The sequence below is a fragment of the Lottia gigantea genome, assembly GCF_000327385.1.
Source record: "Lottia gigantea unplaced genomic scaffold LOTGIsca_57, whole genome shotgun sequence".
Classification (NCBI taxonomy): Eukaryota; Metazoa; Mollusca; class Gastropoda; family Lottiidae; genus Lottia; species Lottia gigantea.
The window spans coordinates 1,458,823-1,479,102 of record NW_008709945.1 but is presented as its reverse complement, the minus strand read 5'-3'; the positions used below and the strand labels follow the sequence as shown (position 1 = coordinate 1,479,102).

The 20,280-nt window shown below is 33.5% G+C and overlaps 2 protein-coding genes across 2 annotated transcripts; one reads left to right on the top strand and one right to left on the bottom strand.

Moving 5' to 3' along the window:
• Positions 1–2: 2 nt before the first annotated feature.
• On the bottom strand, positions 3–6,180 carry LOTGIDRAFT_219950 (hypothetical protein; the record flags this gene model as incomplete). Its single annotated transcript, XM_009063403.1, has 11 exons — positions 5,927–6,180; positions 3,819–3,835; positions 2,877–2,894; positions 2,500–2,580; positions 2,026–2,124; positions 1,732–1,785; positions 1,371–1,424; positions 978–1,085; positions 636–734; positions 358–456; positions 3–134 (listed from the first exon to the last, which is right to left on the bottom strand). Coding segments are annotated over exons 1-11 (819 nt in total), but the record flags the coding sequence as incomplete, so codon positions are not given.
• Positions 6,181–11,947: 5,767 nt separating this feature from the next.
• LOTGIDRAFT_234986 (hypothetical protein) lies at positions 11,948–18,125 on the top strand (the record flags this gene model as incomplete). The annotated part of the gene is made up of 13 exons (XM_009063402.1): positions 11,948–12,043; positions 12,425–12,531; positions 13,045–13,261; positions 13,657–13,728; positions 13,939–13,986; positions 14,276–14,331; positions 14,586–14,655; positions 15,041–15,168; positions 15,447–15,536; positions 16,168–16,258; positions 16,965–17,122; positions 17,620–17,734; positions 18,078–18,125. 13 exons carry the CDS (start codon positions 11,948–11,950, stop codon positions 18,123–18,125), a joined length of 1,296 nt encoding a protein of 431 aa, XP_009061650.1.
• Positions 18,126–20,280: the final 2,155 nt, after the last annotated feature.

The window sequence follows — 20,280 nt, the reverse complement described above, 5'->3', positions numbered from 1 at the left end:
TTATCTCCAGGAGAACCATCTTCTCCTCTGATACCAGATTGTCCAGGGGCACCAGGTGCACCAGAGGCTCCATCATTACCGGGTGTACCAGTAGCTCCGGGAGGACCTCGTTCTCCTGCGCCTCCACGATCACCCTAAAATAGAGATATACAATAGAAACAAACAATGTAAATGGACGGGATAGGAATTTGATTAGAGTCTTTAATATATGTAAATAGTCCAGTTCCAGAAATGAATGAAAACTGCTGATTGGAAAGCTGAAAACCGGATAGCGAACCTGTTATAAAGAAATGTGGTTTTGCTAAGTAACATCCTTAGAAACGTATCAAGAGCTAAATTTAAAAACAATGAACATACCTTAGCTCCGTTACTTCCGGGGAATCCAGCAGATCCGGGTGGACCAATAGGTCCGGGTGCTCCACTACTTCCGGGTTGACCATCAGTACCTCTTAAACCCTAGAAAATGCAACATGAGGAACATTATAATAAAATAAGATGACAACTGTATAGTGATTTATTTACTTTGAGAAATGTGTTGAAATTGCTACAGATTTGAACATACAGCAGAACTTGGGAATAATTGAAATATTTTAATCGAACAAACGAAATTTATGTTTTAATAATCTAGTACTTACAGGGGCACCAGTGCTTCCATCTCGTCCACGTTCTCCGTTTGCACCACGGGGACCAATAGAACCGGGTCCACCGGTAGGTCCTGGGGGTCCAGGAGCACCCTACAATCATAAAATATACATTACTATAAAAGGCATCAAATAAATATACATCAAAAACATCAAAATAAGATACATTAGTGAAAAATTACCAAAATGAAAGTCTTCAGTTTGCTCAAAATTTCAAGAATATAAAATCAAGTTTGGGCTGTTGAAGATCTAGAAATTAACAGAGCTCTTCACTAGTTGTTCATTGGTCACAAATAGCAGCTCTTTGTTTATGAATCATTCATAAATGTAACGTACCTTATCTCCCTCTTTGCCAGTTTCTCCGATTTTACCAGGCTGTCCGGGGAATCCACGATGTCCTTTAGGTCCAGGCATTCCGGGGATTCCGGATCGTCCGGGTGGTCCCTAAAATTAGACAAGGATTGATTAATACGTATGTAGTTTACACTTAATATACATCATGTATATATGACATCATTTTTTGAACCAGTACCCGATTATCAGCCTTCCATATTTCTTATATTGAATACTTACTTGGTACACCACATGGACATATGATCTGACTTCGTGACCAAGGTCTCTTATGGGAATTTTATTTTCATATCACATCTAATGTTGTCGAAGAAATGTTCTCAAGTGCGGTCAGAGAAATGGTAAATTAAAGACGACAAAATAAAGATGACAACTTACAGCAGGTCCAAGAGCACCAGGGGGTCCCATATCTCCAGGTAAACCTTCATCACCCTAGAAACACAAACAATACAGATAATTATTCAAAATATTGTTTTTTGCTTGTACTGCTTTAACATGGCACTTTTGCTTAATAAAGGATTTGATTCCATCAATGAACTAACTTATTCAGACATAAGTCTGATAAATTCAATCATATTGACTATTTTTCAAACCAGAGAAGTGGTGCGCTCGTTTGCAAAATAATGTGACCATTCAACGTTATAGAATAACGGAATAAAAACGATATGGTTTATTTAACATTCTATGATAAAAGTGATTTATCTAATTGTTAAATACATAAAAAAAAAAAACTACTTACATCTTGACCAGAAGGTCCAGGAGGTCCTGGGAATCCTCGTTGTCCAGGTGATCCCTAAAATACACAATATATAAATCCTTAAAACTTGGAAATACTGCCAGGGATAGACAGTAGTCATTCAACTACCAACCTCCATACAATTCACTTAATTTCGTACTACTGAAATTTATTTGAATCTAACAACATTGTTTTGGAAAGTATGTTCAAATCATACAATATTTCCACCAATGACATTGTTGATATCTCATGACGTTCACATGATATACATTTTGAATAAAAGATAAAGATACTTACATGTTGTCCAGGGTCGCCATTTTCACCACGTACACCTTGGAATCCTTGTGGTCCAGGTTGTCCGGGTGGTCCAGGGGGTCCACGAGGTCCGGGAGCGCCCTGAAAAAGGGAAGTTTAAAACATTTGAAGGCACAGTGATTAAAATAAGGTTTTTAACCATGGTAAAATATCTAGTTATTCGATTAATGAGATCATAAATAGTTAATAGTATATTTGTCCTTCGAGATCCCTTTGCATGGTAATATATTAAAAAAAAAATTACAGATTGGTCTAATATTACCATTTGATACCGGTATCGTTAGAACGCAATACGATAATATCGGTAAGATCCCAGAAACAAAGCACAGCTTATCCGAATCCGCCACTTCTAAAACCTCGTGTGCTAAGTAAAATTTGAATAAAGGTGAATGTTGGTGCTAAGTAACATATTAATAGTTGATCGTTCAATACTGATGGTAAAAAAGATTTACTTACAGCCTGGTAGTAACCAGTCATGGCGGGTCCAGCTTTATCATTAGAAGATCTAGCTCGGTATCCAGTATCAGCTACAACACCCTGGAAAAGGAATAAGAGATCAGTCATCTATTACTATATTACCAGTGACGTAAGGTTTAAAACAATCATCTTGATTTCTTTCCTTACGGTATTGGTCTCATTGGAGCATACCATGTTATATAAGACTGTGATGCCGTTACTTCCTATGTTAAGATTTTATTAGAAGAACAGAAGTGGGAGATGTAAGGCACAGAATAGGTCTGCTACCGCCTTTGGAATGTTATTAGGGTACTGAAAGGTTTTATCGGCTGTAAAAGCAACTGATTGGATTTCCAGAACAAAAAATGGATACTTACATCTTCACGGGGGGATCTCTGAAAGCATAAATTTAAAATAAGTTATTAATAGATATTCATTATTTTTGAATTATGAAAAAAGAGGCTAATGATCTTTGGGTATGCATTGAAACCTAAGATGGTCAATATTTCCACGGATCGTTTACCGTTAAGGCGTGTTCAAGGCTTGGTCAGACTTATAGTTGGTATCTAAGATGGGGATTCCGAAATGACGAACACAATCGGTACCCCGGTAGAGTGAGCAATTCTAGCATCCAGAGGGTCCAACACAAAGCACACCAAGAGGTATATTGCAGGATAGGACAGTCACCTCGGTAGAAAAAGTTGAATGTCTTGCAGTCTTGTATATTGCAAACTTAATGGTTTTCTATTTTTAAAGCCTATATATTCTTGCAATACGGCGTTGAATACAGGTCTAATATCGGCCATGTTGAACAGATTAAATGTATTTATAAGAATATTTTAAAGAATGGGTAGATCCTACATTCCAGAAGGCATTTCCGGTTTTGACATTATTACCACATTGTAGACATGTGAGTCAACTGACAAATATAGTAAGAACATTTATAATTCGACTAGAATTGTCTAAAAACTGAAACACTTCTGGAACCATTTCCAGAGTTAAGTTTTTCATCCGAAAACTAAAGTTATTTCCATTTCCATGGCAATCCGATTAAAATGCAAATTTTGGTGTTTCTTGGATAACAAGTGTAGTAACCTGCAGATTGTAACCATGATATAAGCTCATCAAAATGCTGCTTTGTTCTTAAGTCTCATCTAAGAATCTAAACCATGAGATATTGTATATTATGGGTATAAAGGTAATCCAGCTTTTATCCGTGGGGCAAAAGAAAGAGCATCCATCATAGAACGGCCCTGATTGCATCTACTATTATTCTCAATTAGCACACAGATTGTAATGAAGGAATGAGATGAACTTACCTCAGCAGAAACCTCTTCTGAAAACAGAATAGAAAACAGTGCGTTAGTAAGTAGTCACTTATATGATCAAAAAGCACATTTTGTGTTTACTCTGACACAGAAAACACATGTGTAATTGTAATCACACAAAAAAATCTGGCTTGCGTTTAGTTCTTTTTATATAGTCAAGGGAAAAGCCAATCTTGCAAAATTATGTATTTTCAAAGTTTTGAAGTTGATTTCCTTTCTATGTTTTTAAAGAGATGCAATACCGATTTATACAATGAAATTAATACACCATTTGGCAAGATGTACAATGTACATGTATCTTGCGAAAATTGTTAATGTCAAATTCTTTATTATTTCACACAAAGTTAGTAATGAATATCTTTAGTAAAAGTGGGGTAACTTGCAGGTGAAACATTGGGAATACTACGTGATATGTACTGATATTTAGCAACAATTTTCCTATCCCCCTTTCTCCAATGTGAATACAATAGTATGAACTTACGTGGACATATTGCGCAGCATTCGCCCTCTGGTTTGTAAGGGAGCTCGCCATTTTGGCAGACCATTTCTTTGCATTCAAGATATTCACATTCATTCTCTCCTTGTATGCATTCACATTGGTAACAAGGGTCGGTCTCGGGGAAGGGTAAGAATATATCGCCATCATTTGTACCATCGCATTTTATTTCTACAAGGGTAGAGCGACATGTTACTATTTTAGTAAATATTATAAGCATAAAGCATGCAGCATTAGTGGAGAGAATGTTAGAGGTAATCGTCTCAGATCGGAATCTTGGAATGCAGTAAATGTCTCAGGTGAGAATCCGAGGAAATTTAGTAATGACCTTCAATGGGATCAATAGAAAAAATTTAATTGGCATTGCTTAAGAGCTGCGGAATAGATTTGCGGAAAATATTTTAAGTAATTAGTAGTTTCCAGTTTACACAGCCAAAAAAGGGGTTAGAAATCGTTTTATGGTTGACATCTGAACAGCCATCAGAGACGTTGACCTACTTCTTGAAAATCCGATAATTTGTAACGAATGGTATTTAATGAATATGATAATATTTTTTTTTATATTAGTGCTATATTTTTTACGCCAAGAATTATTCTTATGGCTTTTCAAAAACGTTTAGGGAACAGGTAGTAATGGTGACAAAAAAAATTAATGGTTGAACTGTTATATTGATTGTAACAAAACACTGCGTTTTTTTGGCGACGGATATTTTTAAATGGTTATTTTCAGTATGTAAACTCCTTTTAATTTGACATACTCAACCCTTTTTCTATTGTTCGTGAATTGAGACTTTTAGTATTAAATTTCTGGAACTGGCAAAAATTTTCATAGTAGCGGAAATTTTCAAAGTAAAGTTTAACTTTAACTCAACTACAAAACTCTCTTTGTTATTAGACCTGCCACGTATTCTTTCTGTACCCCCAGCTGGCATTACAATATCACGTGACATTATGACCCTTGACCTCGTAACACTAAATTAAGGTCACGTGATGGCCTGTCAGGAACAATTCTGCAGAGTTAGTAGAATTCATGCTGAAACGGTTTGTTGATAAACATCTCGAGTTAAAGAAGTTATCTTGTATTCCTGCAAAGTGTATATCTTTAATATACTATTCCAAGAGAAACTTTTCAAAATTTGGCATTAGGCAAGCTTTAATCTGTGAAATTTTTTTAAAATAGGTTTTAATGGTCCGACCGTGTAAAACGATCACGATATACAAATAAAAGGGTAAATACAAGACAAAGGCATTAATATACAAACGAAATTTAGTGATATTGTTAGCAACCTCATGCAACTAAAAAATGACCTCGGAGTTCAAACAATGGTATTTTCTTTTATGGTCTGATATACGCGTCTTTTCGCCGTGGATGCATGCAAATTCCGATCTTTTCAAAATCAAAAAGACAACAGCAAATATATTGACATATATCCATAGTGGTTATATCACATTTGCACTCTCACGTAGGAACTTCTACGCTGACTGTTATTGTCATCGAGATATTGGTAAGCATGCAAAATGTTAAAAGTTGCAAAATTGTTAGTATTCCCTACATTGACATTAACAAAGTACAAAAACTAACAAATACATGAAAATTTCTTACCTTGGGCTCTTGCTATGGCTATTAATGCCAAACATCCTATAAGCACCTTTCGTAACATAATGCCTCTAACGTTGTTGACCAACAAGGTCAGGCGCACATTCGATTAGATTTTAAAATTTAAAAAGAAAATAGAAACAGTTTTTGGAAGCCTGTTATTAGGCCCCAAGACTAGGAAGAGCCGTGCTACCGCTTTATGCTAAGCGTAACAACGGATTCCTAGAGTACGTGTTATTGTCTGACAATGTTAAATGCCAACACGAGACTAAATTCGCCAACACATTTTATATGCCTTGCTTAAAAAATGAACCAATCGTAGGCACCATATGAACGAAGTCGTGTATATTCTACAAGATGGGGTATAGTATAACTCATGCTAGAGTCGGCGTGATTTGATACCATTTCAATAATACGATTCTTTTAGAAAATCCAGTTAAATTAAAAACAATGATATTGAATATTATTAATTAAAGAATATTTTAACTATAACACTATGATATACTATGTAAATTACGCAAAAGACAACTATTTCAATATAATTTGTTTTATTCCTTACTTCTGGATAGCGGATCATTTTTTGGACATATTCTGGTCCAACTCACAAAATCCCCTTTTTCCCCCTCCCCACCTCTTCTGTCCCCTATACCATCTTTTGACAGATAATTATGATATCAAAATTAATTGGGCTCTTGTAATTAAACGTATTTGATATGGTTAATTTTTTGACTATATGTTAATTTCATTTTTAGACAAAGAATTTTTTCATGCTTTTAAAAGATATGATAAGTTAATTAAGATTAAGAATAAATTTTAATTAGATTAAACAATTAAAATAATTAGTGGAAACAGTGGGAATGAAGTACATGTAATTTCTGCTGACCTGTGCAATTTTGAAACGTTTTTGATTCACTAGTTTTTCGTTTGCATTAATTTTTTTTCTCCAAAGGAATCATTAATTTGCTGAATTGTTTATTTTCTGTTGCAAAAGAGGGACTGATTTTCACATAGCTTTGGCTGTCATTTCAAAATGACAAAATGGAGAAAAATACGAGAAAAAAAACATAAAAATAAACTCGAAAAGTAATTATTGCAGATTTAATGTTCGGTTTGTATTTGAACAATCTTTATTCAGTTTACCATATGCTATAATTTGATGTAGAAATTATACAGTGAACAGTTTACTCAGCAAAAGGCGATGGAACCAAGTTTTAAAACTTATCGGTTAGTTTTGACTTTCGTTGACCTTAGAAACCAAAATATGGGTCAGGTCTGTTGAACATCGTGTAAAATTAACGGGCCGACCCAAAAGGTTAAAATTTCACATAAAACCACCCTCATTTTCTCAAAAACGTCAATTATTGTTCTTTAATGTCAAAAATGTCACGAAACGATCAGTTTAAGGTTTATTTATGATTTCAAAATATTTTCAGTTCATTCACATTGGTTGACAGAACGGCTCTTTACGACTGGAGGTAAAATTCTTATCAAATTTAAAAACAAGAGTCTTGGAATTTCTTGCAGGAATTAACTAATTTTAGACTGAATGCTGAATAAACAGAAATTTCCTACGTCTGCAATTTCGGTCGGAATATTTGCAGTGGAAATTGGAATGAAAAATGTCTGGAATTCGGACTAGGAGACCTGTATTTGCCAAATAAGAGAACTGGTTTTCTTTTGGCAGGGTAGGACCTGAGAGCTTCTCGAGGTTATGAGAAGAAAATATATTTTAAGGCTCTAATTAAGCGTAATATCAATCGAAATGATAGGAAAATGCGTTTAATGTGGACTAATATACAGGGTGGTAAATATTATCTCTTCGGGCAGCGACAGAAAAAATATGGGGCAACAACCCGAAAACAAAGATCAATGCAGGTAAAATTCGTGGGAAAATTTCGGACAATCCTGCCTGCCCCCGATCCGTACGCCTATGAACTTGGTTTAAACAATATTATTTATTTCATATCATACATTGTATATTTACAAATTATGATGATATCCGATTCAGAAACAAGCAGAACTTGTAAAAAATCCCCCTCGGCCTATGAACTTCTCCTATGAGTGTAAATGCAAGTGGGAATGTCTTTTCGAGGATGGGTTTGTGATAACATTATATCACAGTGAAATAGAAAGAAATGACTAATCTACTCAATTATATAACTAGTTCTTATCATCTTAATGAAAATCTAGAGCAATTAAAAGACCCCATTATCCACGTTTGTTTTCTTTAAACTGGAAAACGCCATAGCAATCGTTAAATGAGCGGAGCAATACAGCCCACCATACCGAACTTAAAGAACAGCTGATATTAATCATCACCTTAAAGTTGTTTTTCAATTCCCACCATGATGAACATGATCTAGCACTATATATATTATGGTCACTTTGGACGTATTAAACAGCTGGAATTATGATAGATGGACGGAGGTGATTAAATACCCTCGCCATTAATGTTCTTTTAAAAACTAAAAAATATACTTAAAATATAGAATTTCTTTACTACCTCAGCAATATATTTTCTTATTGCTTTATCCCCCCCCCCCCCCCCACACCCCCTGTGACGTTGGCGTTTTTACGGTGGGGTTTGAGTCCCAAAGTAAAGAGTGTGGTCCTGCTCTGAAACACCCCCCCCCCCCCTCTATACTTTCAGTGTTTTTTTTTGGGGGGGGGGGGGGGATTGCATTTTACATAGTGTAAAAAATCTTAGTCTTTCGCAAAAATGGTGCATTGCTGTGCCATAGATTGTGGCGATTTTGAAGACGTCATATATTTTTCTTCATAGTGCTGCCACAAAAAATTAATGGTTAAACAATATAACAGATTGTGAACCTTTTATTGTTTTTTGTGGTATAAAAGGTCATCTATTATTAATTAAGCTTAATAATAATGAAGTTGCTGTATTTCTGAAAATCTGGATTTACGATCCTGTGAAACAGGGCCCGAAGCTCACTGAGTAATTCAGAATAACCGTCAAGACACCTTATATTTTAAGAGCTTTGATGTATACGGAACATAAACATTTATATCAGTAAAAGTACAGTTTATCAGAGTTTAATTGGAACTTTATCATTTCCCATTCATCTGGTATACTTACTACTGACCTACTTCCCTATCCTCGGGGGGTCATTGACCAATATTGACCACTTCTTTCTCTTAAAAATCTTCAAGAAATGAGGTCAGTTAAAAGTGTGTTTATATCTGTCATTTAGATAGCTCATCGTTTATAGAGAAAGATGTCAGGACCACTGCCAATTCCCAAAATCTTGGCCAGCAGAAAATCGAACACTTGAGATATTATCCTACTTTTTTTCTGAGGTGCCGATGGTCAACTTTTCAAAAGCTATTAGGTACCTAATATAATTACCTACCTTTAATTCAATAAAGTTTATTTTCAATTAAAGTCTTGGCAGTTTTATATTTGAGATCTACACTAAGATCTATAATGCACGAAGCAAACTACTATTGGAAATATAGACTGAAAGCTGTTTTTTTTTAAACGAACTAAACTATATCACGGTAAAATACGAACAAAGGCATTGCTCGAAAATTCTTAACGAAATGATAGATTTGTGGGATGGCCTTTGATCGTGAAAAAGAATGGATGACTTGGTGTCAAGAACAGGTGTCCCCATTGTACAATTTTGTGGACCCTACTTGGCCCCTCGCCTAATGTTTCCTAGATCTATCGGTATGATTGTTAAATAAAACGAGGTAATAATGAATTTGTGGCACGATCAAGAAGAAGAAGCAATTAGCATGCTATTTAGTCTACAGGATGCCTTGACCTTGAGATCAAACGCTAATCAGATGATTTCAAGGTCAACTATGTTTTTCTTGTAAGTTTATCATGAGATCTGACTATTTTGTTATTAGTTACCATGGTTTAACACCTATATATTAATATTTATGTTGGTTTCTCTCAATTTGCAAGAGAAAACGCTAATAGATTCGAAGTGTAGCACGATTCACAGGTAGTAATAACAGGTTAACAGGTTAACAGGAAATTGTTTGAGGCAAAACAAAAATTGGATGTAACATACATCCTCCTTTGCTTTTACAATACAATTTGCATAAAACCCGTATGTGAATCGAGATGAGTTAAGCGCTCGACAACACACAACACAAAAGTTTAGAAACCTGCAAAAACAAACAAAACAAAAATCTATGCCAGACTTTCACCAGTGACTCAGCTACCATAAGTTCATTAGCACCCCAAACCCACCCATAAAAGGGCCGCAGCACCCAAGGGAATCTTTAACAGGCATTAAATCGACTTACAGAGGGGTCTCGGGTCGCAGGAGGGCGTCTGTTAAAAAGAAATTCCCCGGGGGACCCAACTGATTTTCACAAGACAAGTTAGATTTCTTCTAAATCATCATGTAGAATTCCATGCAAGGAAATATTAGTGTATGTTTTACAATAATTGTTAAGTTTGGTGCATATAGGCCATGGCATTGTTCTCTTTCTTTCTCTTTTTTATTTTATTTTTCGAAGCCATATTGATTTGTTTTTTTCACTATCGTCTGGTTTGTTAATCTGTAGCAAGGCGACATCAGATAAACTTGTTTTAATTTCTACATTTCGTGCCTCCCCATCGAGACACTGTCTAAATGGTTCACACAAACACATTAAAATTCTATTTAAAAAGAGAAACTGTAACTTTTTAAGATTTGAAAGACGATATGTACCTTTGTGTTGACATTTTGGAATCTGCTGAGTCGACTCAGCGTCACCAATAGTCTAAGTTTAATTATTGTTAGACGTCTCAAGTTTCAAGTCATTGTCCCAGTTAGAGTAAAACATTTGAGCCTTTTTTTTAAACATTGTTGAAGGTATTCAAGGGAAATCTGCCAATTAAAAACTGTATTTGTTTAAATTAAAATAGTGACACAGTAACAGCTGAGGGGAAATAAGGAGATATTCGCCCATTTGTTGGCCTGTAAATTATAGATTTTGGCGAATCAGACATCTGTAACAAGACAAATATGCCTGTAATTCTTTGAAAATTTATAATCAATTACAACTGTGTACATGTATCATTATTATTATTCAAAGGTTTCGGCTTACGTAGCCTACGTAGCCCAAATGAAGTAGTACAATATAGCCTATGCTATGACCCCATTGAATGGACATGACAATTGTCGTCCATTGGGTATCCTATGAGCGATCCTAGCACACAATAATGTTTCATTTGAAATACGAATCCCATATTAGCACCTCAGAACCATATCAGCGATACTGATCCGAGCGAAAATTTTAATCTCTACCAAACGAGACCCTTAGCGATTCAGTCACAGACTACAACCACCAATGTTGAAACATATTTCCTCCTCAAATGTTTATAATCGCCGATATTGCAATGTGGTTAATCTACTCAATTAATGAAGAGTAAAGTAATTTGCTCCCCTCTCGACAGGAATCCAATCATTGCAGCTTAACTGCCGAACTTTAGTCCTTTCAGTATTGTACCGACCCCAATTGATGCTAACTCTGACAGAGTTAGTTCCCATTAGAACTTGTTCAAAAAATTCAACTTTGTTCAATAAATCAAAACGTTTCATTGCGTTTAAATATATTGGAACAAATCTTGTCATAATAACAGGAGACTGAAAGGCAGACAAAACTTTTTGTTAAACAGTTTTATTAGGCCCATTAAAAAAACTTAAAAAACAGTCTTCTTATTAAAACGGACAAATGACGGAAAAATTTTGTTGATCGAAAGATATTATAGCCTAGGCTATACTCTGATAATTCGTGTACATTAATTTCATGGGGAAGTTATAAGTGGTCTGACATTTATCATTTTGATGGTCGAAGGGAGATAATCTCAAATAAAATGTCGCTATTAACAGTTTAAGATCAACCGCTAAATCAATTTACTATCAAAATTATTATCCATATTCATTGTTTTTAATGGAATATAATGAGAAAAACAAAGATAAATCAATTTCAAATGAAATAGGCCTAGTGTATTTAAGACATCCAAATGTCGTAATAGTAGACCTGCTTACGGCAAATACAAGAAACATGGCGGACGAAGAAAATTCGCCTGATTATTGCCCTGAAAAAATTACCCCAGAACTAAATGACGTACATGCAGATAAATCAAAGATAGCGAATAAGGTACTAAATAAAATTATCTACAGATTATATATTGATTTGATCTAATGTGTCCAGTTGCAAGGTGGTTCTTTTAGTCTGTGTTCCCGAGACTGGTGCGAAATAAATGATTTATGATTGATTACCGTGGAAAATTAGCACAGTGTCATAGAGTTGAGATAGAGACGAGTAATCTCATTATAATGACATTGTTTTCTTTGATCTGTCTCTTTTAATTATGATTTTGTTTATTTTGATAGCCTGAAACTTATTTTTGCTGGTTTGAGAGGTGTGTTGTGATAAGCTTACAAGTCTGATTGTTTGTAAAATTGAAAAAAAAGGACACACCCCCCTTCATCTTAATGACATTAATTTTCAATTATTATTATTTATTTTTTTTTGCAGGCCAATCTATTACAATGGATGGAAATAACAGTTTCAGAACCAGAAAAAAGAACAAATGCATCAATGAAAATGCAGGACACATTCATTGTATATTTGATAGAAACAAGGTAGGCTAAATCAATGCGTCGAACAGTAAAGTGCTATGACAATTTTGAAAGCGCAAACAAAAATAATTGTGGCTACAGTCGTTACACTGATTTTGAAAATGAAATGACTCGAGACTGAATGATTTGGCTATAGCTCTTCGGGTGGGGAAGAGGGGATGTGAAACAGCAGTGCAGTGCTGTTGTGGGTCTGTTTTCTGTGACAATATTTGATGACCTCAGACGCCGATAGACAGATTGAAACATGTTAAATTATAACTAGATCATTGAAGCATGAATGCATCAAACATATCTGAAAAATACTACTAGGTCAACGAATTTAATCTAGCTGCTGTTTGGAGCTTTTCCGTGGCCAGATTGTTCATGGCTTGATCATTACAATGTTTTTGGAATGCATATTTGCCAAAACAGACGGTTACATTGTATGTGAAAAAAATACTTCAATTAAATTGTCAATGTGTATGCATAAAAGAGATGAATTTTAGTGCTTCAGGGCTTCTTATGATTTTATTGCAGAGTAACAGATGAAAATATGAAGGGTTTCAATGATGGAGCTACGTCACTATGGAGAAGATATAGTGAATTTGAATTATTAAGAAATTATTTAGAAATTATGTATCCTACTATAGTCATACCTCCCTTACCAGAGAAAAAGGCATCGTATACTTGGCAGAATGCTGCTACAGATAAATTTGATCCTGAATTTATTGAAAGGCGGAGAGCTGCATTAGAGGTGGGATGTGGCTTTTGAATTTTAGAAAAGTTTTGGGATATTATAAATGATATTATTATCATGTAACTTTCCAGACAAGTTCAAAACCAAAAAAGTTTGCATTTTCAAAGACTTTTCAAAAGCCAAATCTCTGACCCTTATTGACCCTTATTATGTCATCACAAATTGTGCTCTAACTGATTTGGTTTTCAAATGTATTTAATTCTAAGGTAATGAAAGCTTCTCATCTTATTCTGTCTATGTTCTCTATAAGCTGAATGTCAGACAAGATCATGTGACTTGGGTTTATTGGAATTGATTCTGAACCATGTGAATTATATGGTCTATTACTTTTATATGCTATTGAATTGAACTGGTGAGTTTTTTTATTTGATGACCAAATTTTATGATTTTAGGTATTTTTATTACGGGTAGCTGCTCATTCTATATTATCAAAAGATAAAATATTCCTTGGTTTCATGCAGCAGGTAAGAAAGTCTTGACAATCATTACTAATATAGACTAACAGTTTTCATTATAACAGTCACTGGAAATAGGGAGAAACTGTTTGAAATTTTTCAGTTTTCTTTATCAACAGAAAAGCTATTCTGTAAAGTTAATCTGCCATGAATCATATTTTTTAGCATGAGAATGTATTGTGTAATTAATCAACGGAAATTTTTTTTTGTTCATTTTAGGATGCAGGCTGGAAAGATACTGTTTATAATACTGACTTCCAGAGTAAGGTATGTATTAATCTTACTCTTTCAATAATATTTGATTATGCTTATGTCATGTTATTCATGGTGATATTAATACAAATGATGACTATATGATTTTACACTCTATGATTACATTGTAATGAATATGAGCAAAACTGTAGATTTTATGTGAATAATTGTAATCTGTTTGATTTAAGACTTCAATTTTCAAAGTGCAAATTCTTGTGTTTCAACCCAAAATCTCGCCCCTGCTGGGGTTCATTTAATTTATCAATGTATAATACTTTATTCAAAAATACTAATTATATTGCAGGCTGATTCCAAATTAAAGGCTATAAGTGCCTCTTTTAGATTAAAAAAGCCAGACAGGTAAGTCTTTATTTATTCCAATGTTAATTTCTGATTATTTGTTGTGTGCTTTATTGCAATTATTGATACTAGTTCTGATTGATGTTTGTCTTGTGTGAGTGACATTAGATGTGCCTTGAAGAACCAATATTTTAAATTCAAATTTGATGCAAATGCAGAAAAAACTCATGGAACTAGTTGTAAAGTAAAAGAACTATCTTTGCTAACTAATATTTCTGGTATTTGTTCAGTAAAATTTTCAATCTTTTCAGAAGATTTGAAGAAGTGAAGAATTATGCTAATGAATTACAGGCCAATATTTCTAATCTTCTCAAAATAAGAGCTGTAAGTAATATAAGATAACAGTCTTGGTGAGAAACTTAACCTCCATTTATAAAACCAGATGATTTGAATTTTGTATTTAAATGATGTGACAGCAGCATTTTAAATTACTGTATTTTATATGTCACTATACACCAATTTATAGCTAATGTTTTGAAACTTCTTTATCTTAGTCTTGTTGAAGCTTATGGTAATTTTTTTTGGAAAATTTACAATCAAATAAAGTTTCTTAAACATGGAATACTTCTTCCAAAGGCATTTATTGTTGTACACTGGGATACAGGGTTCGGTCTCAATTCCTATTTTAATGAATCTGTTACACACTGTATATATTGTTCATCTTGTGTAAATTATGCATATTTTGTTTACTATTTGTCTTTTCTTTTAGAGAATGGCAGATAAGTTATATGGTATACATAAAGTACATGGTAACTATGCTAGAGTATTTGGTGAATGGAGTTGTATAGAGAAAGATATGGCTGAACCCCTACAGAGTGCTGGTCACTATATGGACGTGTAAGTACATAGCTTTTAGATGAACAGTTAATTAAGTCCATCAAGACATTACCCGATATTCTACAATGTCCTTGTGCCCACAAAACTGTGGAACATAAATTTACGAAGCTGCTCAGGTATTGTTGTTAGTAAAGTGTTACCAGCACGTAGCTTGTAGTTTCAGTAATGTATCCTTTGTTTGTTGCAAATTATCCTGTAAGATTCAATATTGTAGTATGTATTAAATTGCTATGAATTGTTTAAATAAGCTGACCAGGAAGTTATTTTGGTTATTTCAGATTATCTTCCTCTATAGATCCAATGTTAGAAGAAGAAGAACATTTTGCTGATCAGTTGAAGGAATATTTAGCCTTTGGTGATGCTTTACGGTAACTAAATTGTATTTAAAGAAGCACCTTCACTATCCCTTCGACCAATCATACCTTAGTTTCAGAAACAGGAATTTTTTTTAGCTTACATAATTAGTCATAGTGTTCACAGCTCATCATCGAAATTTGGGCCTTCAAATCGATGTGTATCCATAATTATTCACGTTTGAAAGTTAAAAATTCGACTCGAACTTTAGCGAGACTATGCCATATATATAGGAATTTCTAGTTTGAGGTATATTTGAAGGGATTTTCGTGTGTTTTAGTATTTCTTAAGACTATTAAAGCACAATAAAGACCCAGAAAAATGCCCTTCCCCTTTAACTAATTATGTATCTGGTAAACGAATTACTGAAAAAAAACCATTTCACAAAATGTCTTAAATATGTAATGTGACATTCAGAAATTCCAAATTTACAACAAAATTGATTGTAAGATTTTCTTTGAAACAAAACTCCTGATTGTATACAACAGTTCAGTAAACATGTCATTAAGATTAAGTTGGAACTACTGGTAATTTTTACAAGGAGAAATAAGTATGACCACTATGAATATATGAATGTCCCAATGTTATAGAATCAATTTGTTATTTAATAGGTCTGTTTATTTAATAGGTCTGTTTATTTAATAGGTCTGTATGTAGGAAGTATGAATGTGTACAGTATGATTTAGAGAAAGCAGAAGATACATTGTCATCTAAAGCTAAAGAAAGAGATATGTTGGTATGTATTCTACTGAATTTTCCATTGTATGATCTTTTGGGGTTTATTTTTCTCAAAAATACATGTTAAGAACATACAATGAAATAGAATAACATATTTTCACTGTTAAAATAGTACTCAATACATCAATTGTAGAGCGATATAGAAATACCACTGTTAAAATAGTGCTCAATACATCAATTGTAGAGTGATATAGAAATACCACTGTTAAAAAAGTGCTCAATACATCAATTGTAGAGTGATATAGAAATATCACTGTTAAAATAGTGCTCAATACATCAATTGTAGAGTGATATAGAAATACCACTGTTAACATAGTGCTCAATACATCAATTGTAGAGTGATATAGAAATACCACTGTTAAAATAGTGCTCAATACATCAATTGTAGAGTGATATAGAAATACCACTGTTAAAATAGTGCTCAATACATCAATTGTAGAGTGATATAGAAATACCACTGTTAACATAGTGCTCAATACATCAATTGTAGAGTGATATAGAAATATCACTGTTAAAATAGTGCTCAATACATCAATTGTAGAGTGATATAGAAATACCACTGTTAAAATAGTGCTCAATACATCAATTGTAGAGTGATATAGAAATATCACTGTTAATATAGTACTCAATACATCAAGGGAGTACTTAACTTCATCAGTACTGGTCATTGTGAATTAACAGAATTTGTGTTTTTCCAATTCAAGGTACAAGGAAAACCAGCAGGTGCATTCTCTATAACTGGTATGAAATCTAAAATATTTGGTAGTGATACCCCAGAACAGAGAGATTTGAAAATAAAACAACTTGAAGAACAAATAAAACAGGCAGAGATTGATGTGAAACAGGCTACACAAGAAACACAGTAAGATATTATTCTTCCACAGTCATATTGGAATGTTCAATAAACTGAGGCCCTGTGTGCTGCGTTAAAGATCCCTTGACAGTTTGAAAATCAAAATAGAGTAGGCACACTGCATTTTGTTGCATTAACACAATCAGGTGAAAAGACGTATAACTCCATTCACTTCAACTCTCTTATATATTCCTCATTGTGATATACAGATGTGATATTGTCACTGTTTTTTCATGGGAATTTATTCTGACTCATTTTGTGGTCTGTAGTTTCTGAAAATTTTTACTGTGACAAAAGCAGGCCTGTAGTTAGAGAGGGGCCAGGGCACAAAAATGACTTAAAGGACTTGTTGAGTCGCTATAGTTGAGCCCCCCATCAAAAAATTTGGCCCCCCTGACAGAAGCTGGTGCAGAAGAGTAAGACGTAAATCCCTCTTCATGTCATTTGTATATGTCTGTAGAAATAATTTGTAAAAGTGATTCAAACATGGTTTCTTGTATGTTTAGATTACATGTACAAAGTGCCCTGAAAGATATTGAACGTTTTCAACGTCAAAAAGTTAAAGATTTACACGATATTTTCACCAATTATGCCATTATGCAAATTAAACAGTGTAAGAAGGTAACATATTGTATTCAGAAGTCATTTTTCTATCCACAACTTTCTAGTGAATTGTATGTGGGCAAGACTTTTTATCAAGAAAGGTTCGTAGGGTTATGGTCGTGCATTGTCAGGTTGTATCAAGAATGGATGAGAAAAACTGTACTATTTAAAAAATAGAAATCTCTAGATGATTCTAACTAGTTGCTAGTATCCTCATTGCAAACTGCATGGCATCATTAGACCAATTAGAATCTGTAAAACACCAATTCATTTCATTTGAATGAGGCCTCTTTTTAACCAGCTGTACATGACTGGCAACAAACCTATCAACATCCCTGATGTATAATATTTATTGTTTCAGGGTATTGCAATATGGACGAGTGCTAAAGATTGTTTTGCTAAAATTTGAGTGAGTTAAATAGAAGAATAAAGGTATATAGAGATGATTTAAAATATGTATTTATTAAAACCATGGGCCATTATCTAATATCTCATATTATAGGTTGTTTTGCTTTCATTATTATAATTAAATTCATTTCATTTCATTTAAGATTATTAAACCATTGTATAGACATAAATTATATGGTACTGTATTTTGATTTTCAGTATAAAAAATCATTTATTTGGGCATTAAACTTTATTATGTAAGAATCAAAATAGCCTGAGATTGACATGAAATTCAGATTACCAATAAGCCTTTTCAGAAACACTTGATGTTAATCATAACAAGTAGCATAAGTGGGATGTAAAACTCAATGCTTTTTTCACAAATAGTTTTATTAATGTCACAAAAATTTGTAGAACACATGTACGTGTTTATCAGGAAAAAAAAGGTTATATTGATTTGTTTCAGTTTGGCCCAAAGTAATTAAATATAGAACCAGTTTTGTTGTTCAAATTTTGTTATTGTTTTGTTATTTTTAACCATTGTCTCATATCAGTAATCAAATTTGTTTTTATTTATTATTTATTCACTTGTTTATTGTCACACACAGGTGGTAAATAACCGGACACAATTTTTAGGGATAGCAATCCAAGAATATTTTCCAAAGAAAGCTTCATAGCAAGATATATTTGAAAGTACATGTAATTGTTATTGTGTCTCTTTATTTGTTCCCCAAGACACAAAGATTTCTGCACAAATCTGAGGGCCTTTCTCAACAATAAACACGGCCAGTCTAATCGATATAGAGTTAATTTAATTGGTAATAAACATACTAGAGGCATGATTTGCAGAGTGTCTGGGGCTTGTCTTTCAATAGAATTTGTCATTAGTTAGGATTTATATTGAGAAATTCCATATTTATGATTGAATTGATCCCAAATAATTTTTGTGAAACATCACCCAATATCCATGAATACTTCTTCAAATTCAGGTAGACTGTTTAAGTCTTGGTTTTGACTGGTTTTCAGATTTGCAGAAATATTTTTCTTCTAACACTTGTATGCTCTATAATGAGGTTACTTGAATAGTTAATAATGTGTGTCTAGTATTTTTAATTCAAACCAAAAATTCTTTCGAATTTATCAGCCATTTACACCAAAATATTTGTTTGCTATTGACTATTTCCACCATTTTCTGGATATTTTGGCTGGATTGGTGTGCAAAATTATGGATGTACATGATATTTGTAATGTCTTTGTGAATTTATTTATTTGTTGGCTTCATTTCACTTAAGGGTTAAAATCACAAACTATCGTGTGGAAGTTAACAAAATTTCACTCACTGATCTGGGGCCTAATTCTCAAATATTGAAATAAAATCAAATCCAGATTTTTAGAAATACAGTAATCTGGTTGGTTAAACTAAATTTAAAATCAATATAAGTGATTGACCAATCAGATGATGGCAACAGTAAAGGGGTTTTCCAGAATAAGGTCCCTGAAGACCGACCCTTAGTAAGAAACGAGGCCTCAGATGTGCTATTTGAATTTATGTATAAAGTGTATCTAGATGTAATTAATTGTTATGGTGCAATAGTAACTTGAGAATTTATATTGTAAATTATCGTCAATAGAATGTGACTTCCATTTTCATCTTCATTTTTTTTTCTTGATTATCATTTTTACAATATATCCAACATTCACCAATTAAAATAATCAGTATGATAGTGACTTTTTCTGTTAGTATGTAAATAGTACAGATGGGATTGTATTTGACAAGGGACCAAAAATGTAGACTTAGATAATAACTAACTTAATTAATGGGAGATTGGGGGAAGGTTGTAGCGCCTTATCATATGGTGTACAGGGAAGTTTAGGTGAGACAGTAGTAATTTGAATATAGAATGATATCTACTCCAATTATGAATGTTGTTGACTTGAACAGTTATGATACACAGAAGTCACACAATATCAAGCTATTACGAACTGTGTTTTATACCTTGAATGCAATAGCCAATTTTATTGTATCATGTGAAATTTTTAATTGAAGTTATTTAATGGGATTGTGTGCTAGCGATTACAGCCAATCAGAGGCCTAGCATAAAGTTTATAGTCTTTCTCTGATTGGTTTTATTCGCTGGCGTACAATCGAATCACTGCTTTCCGTGAATAGTGGCCAT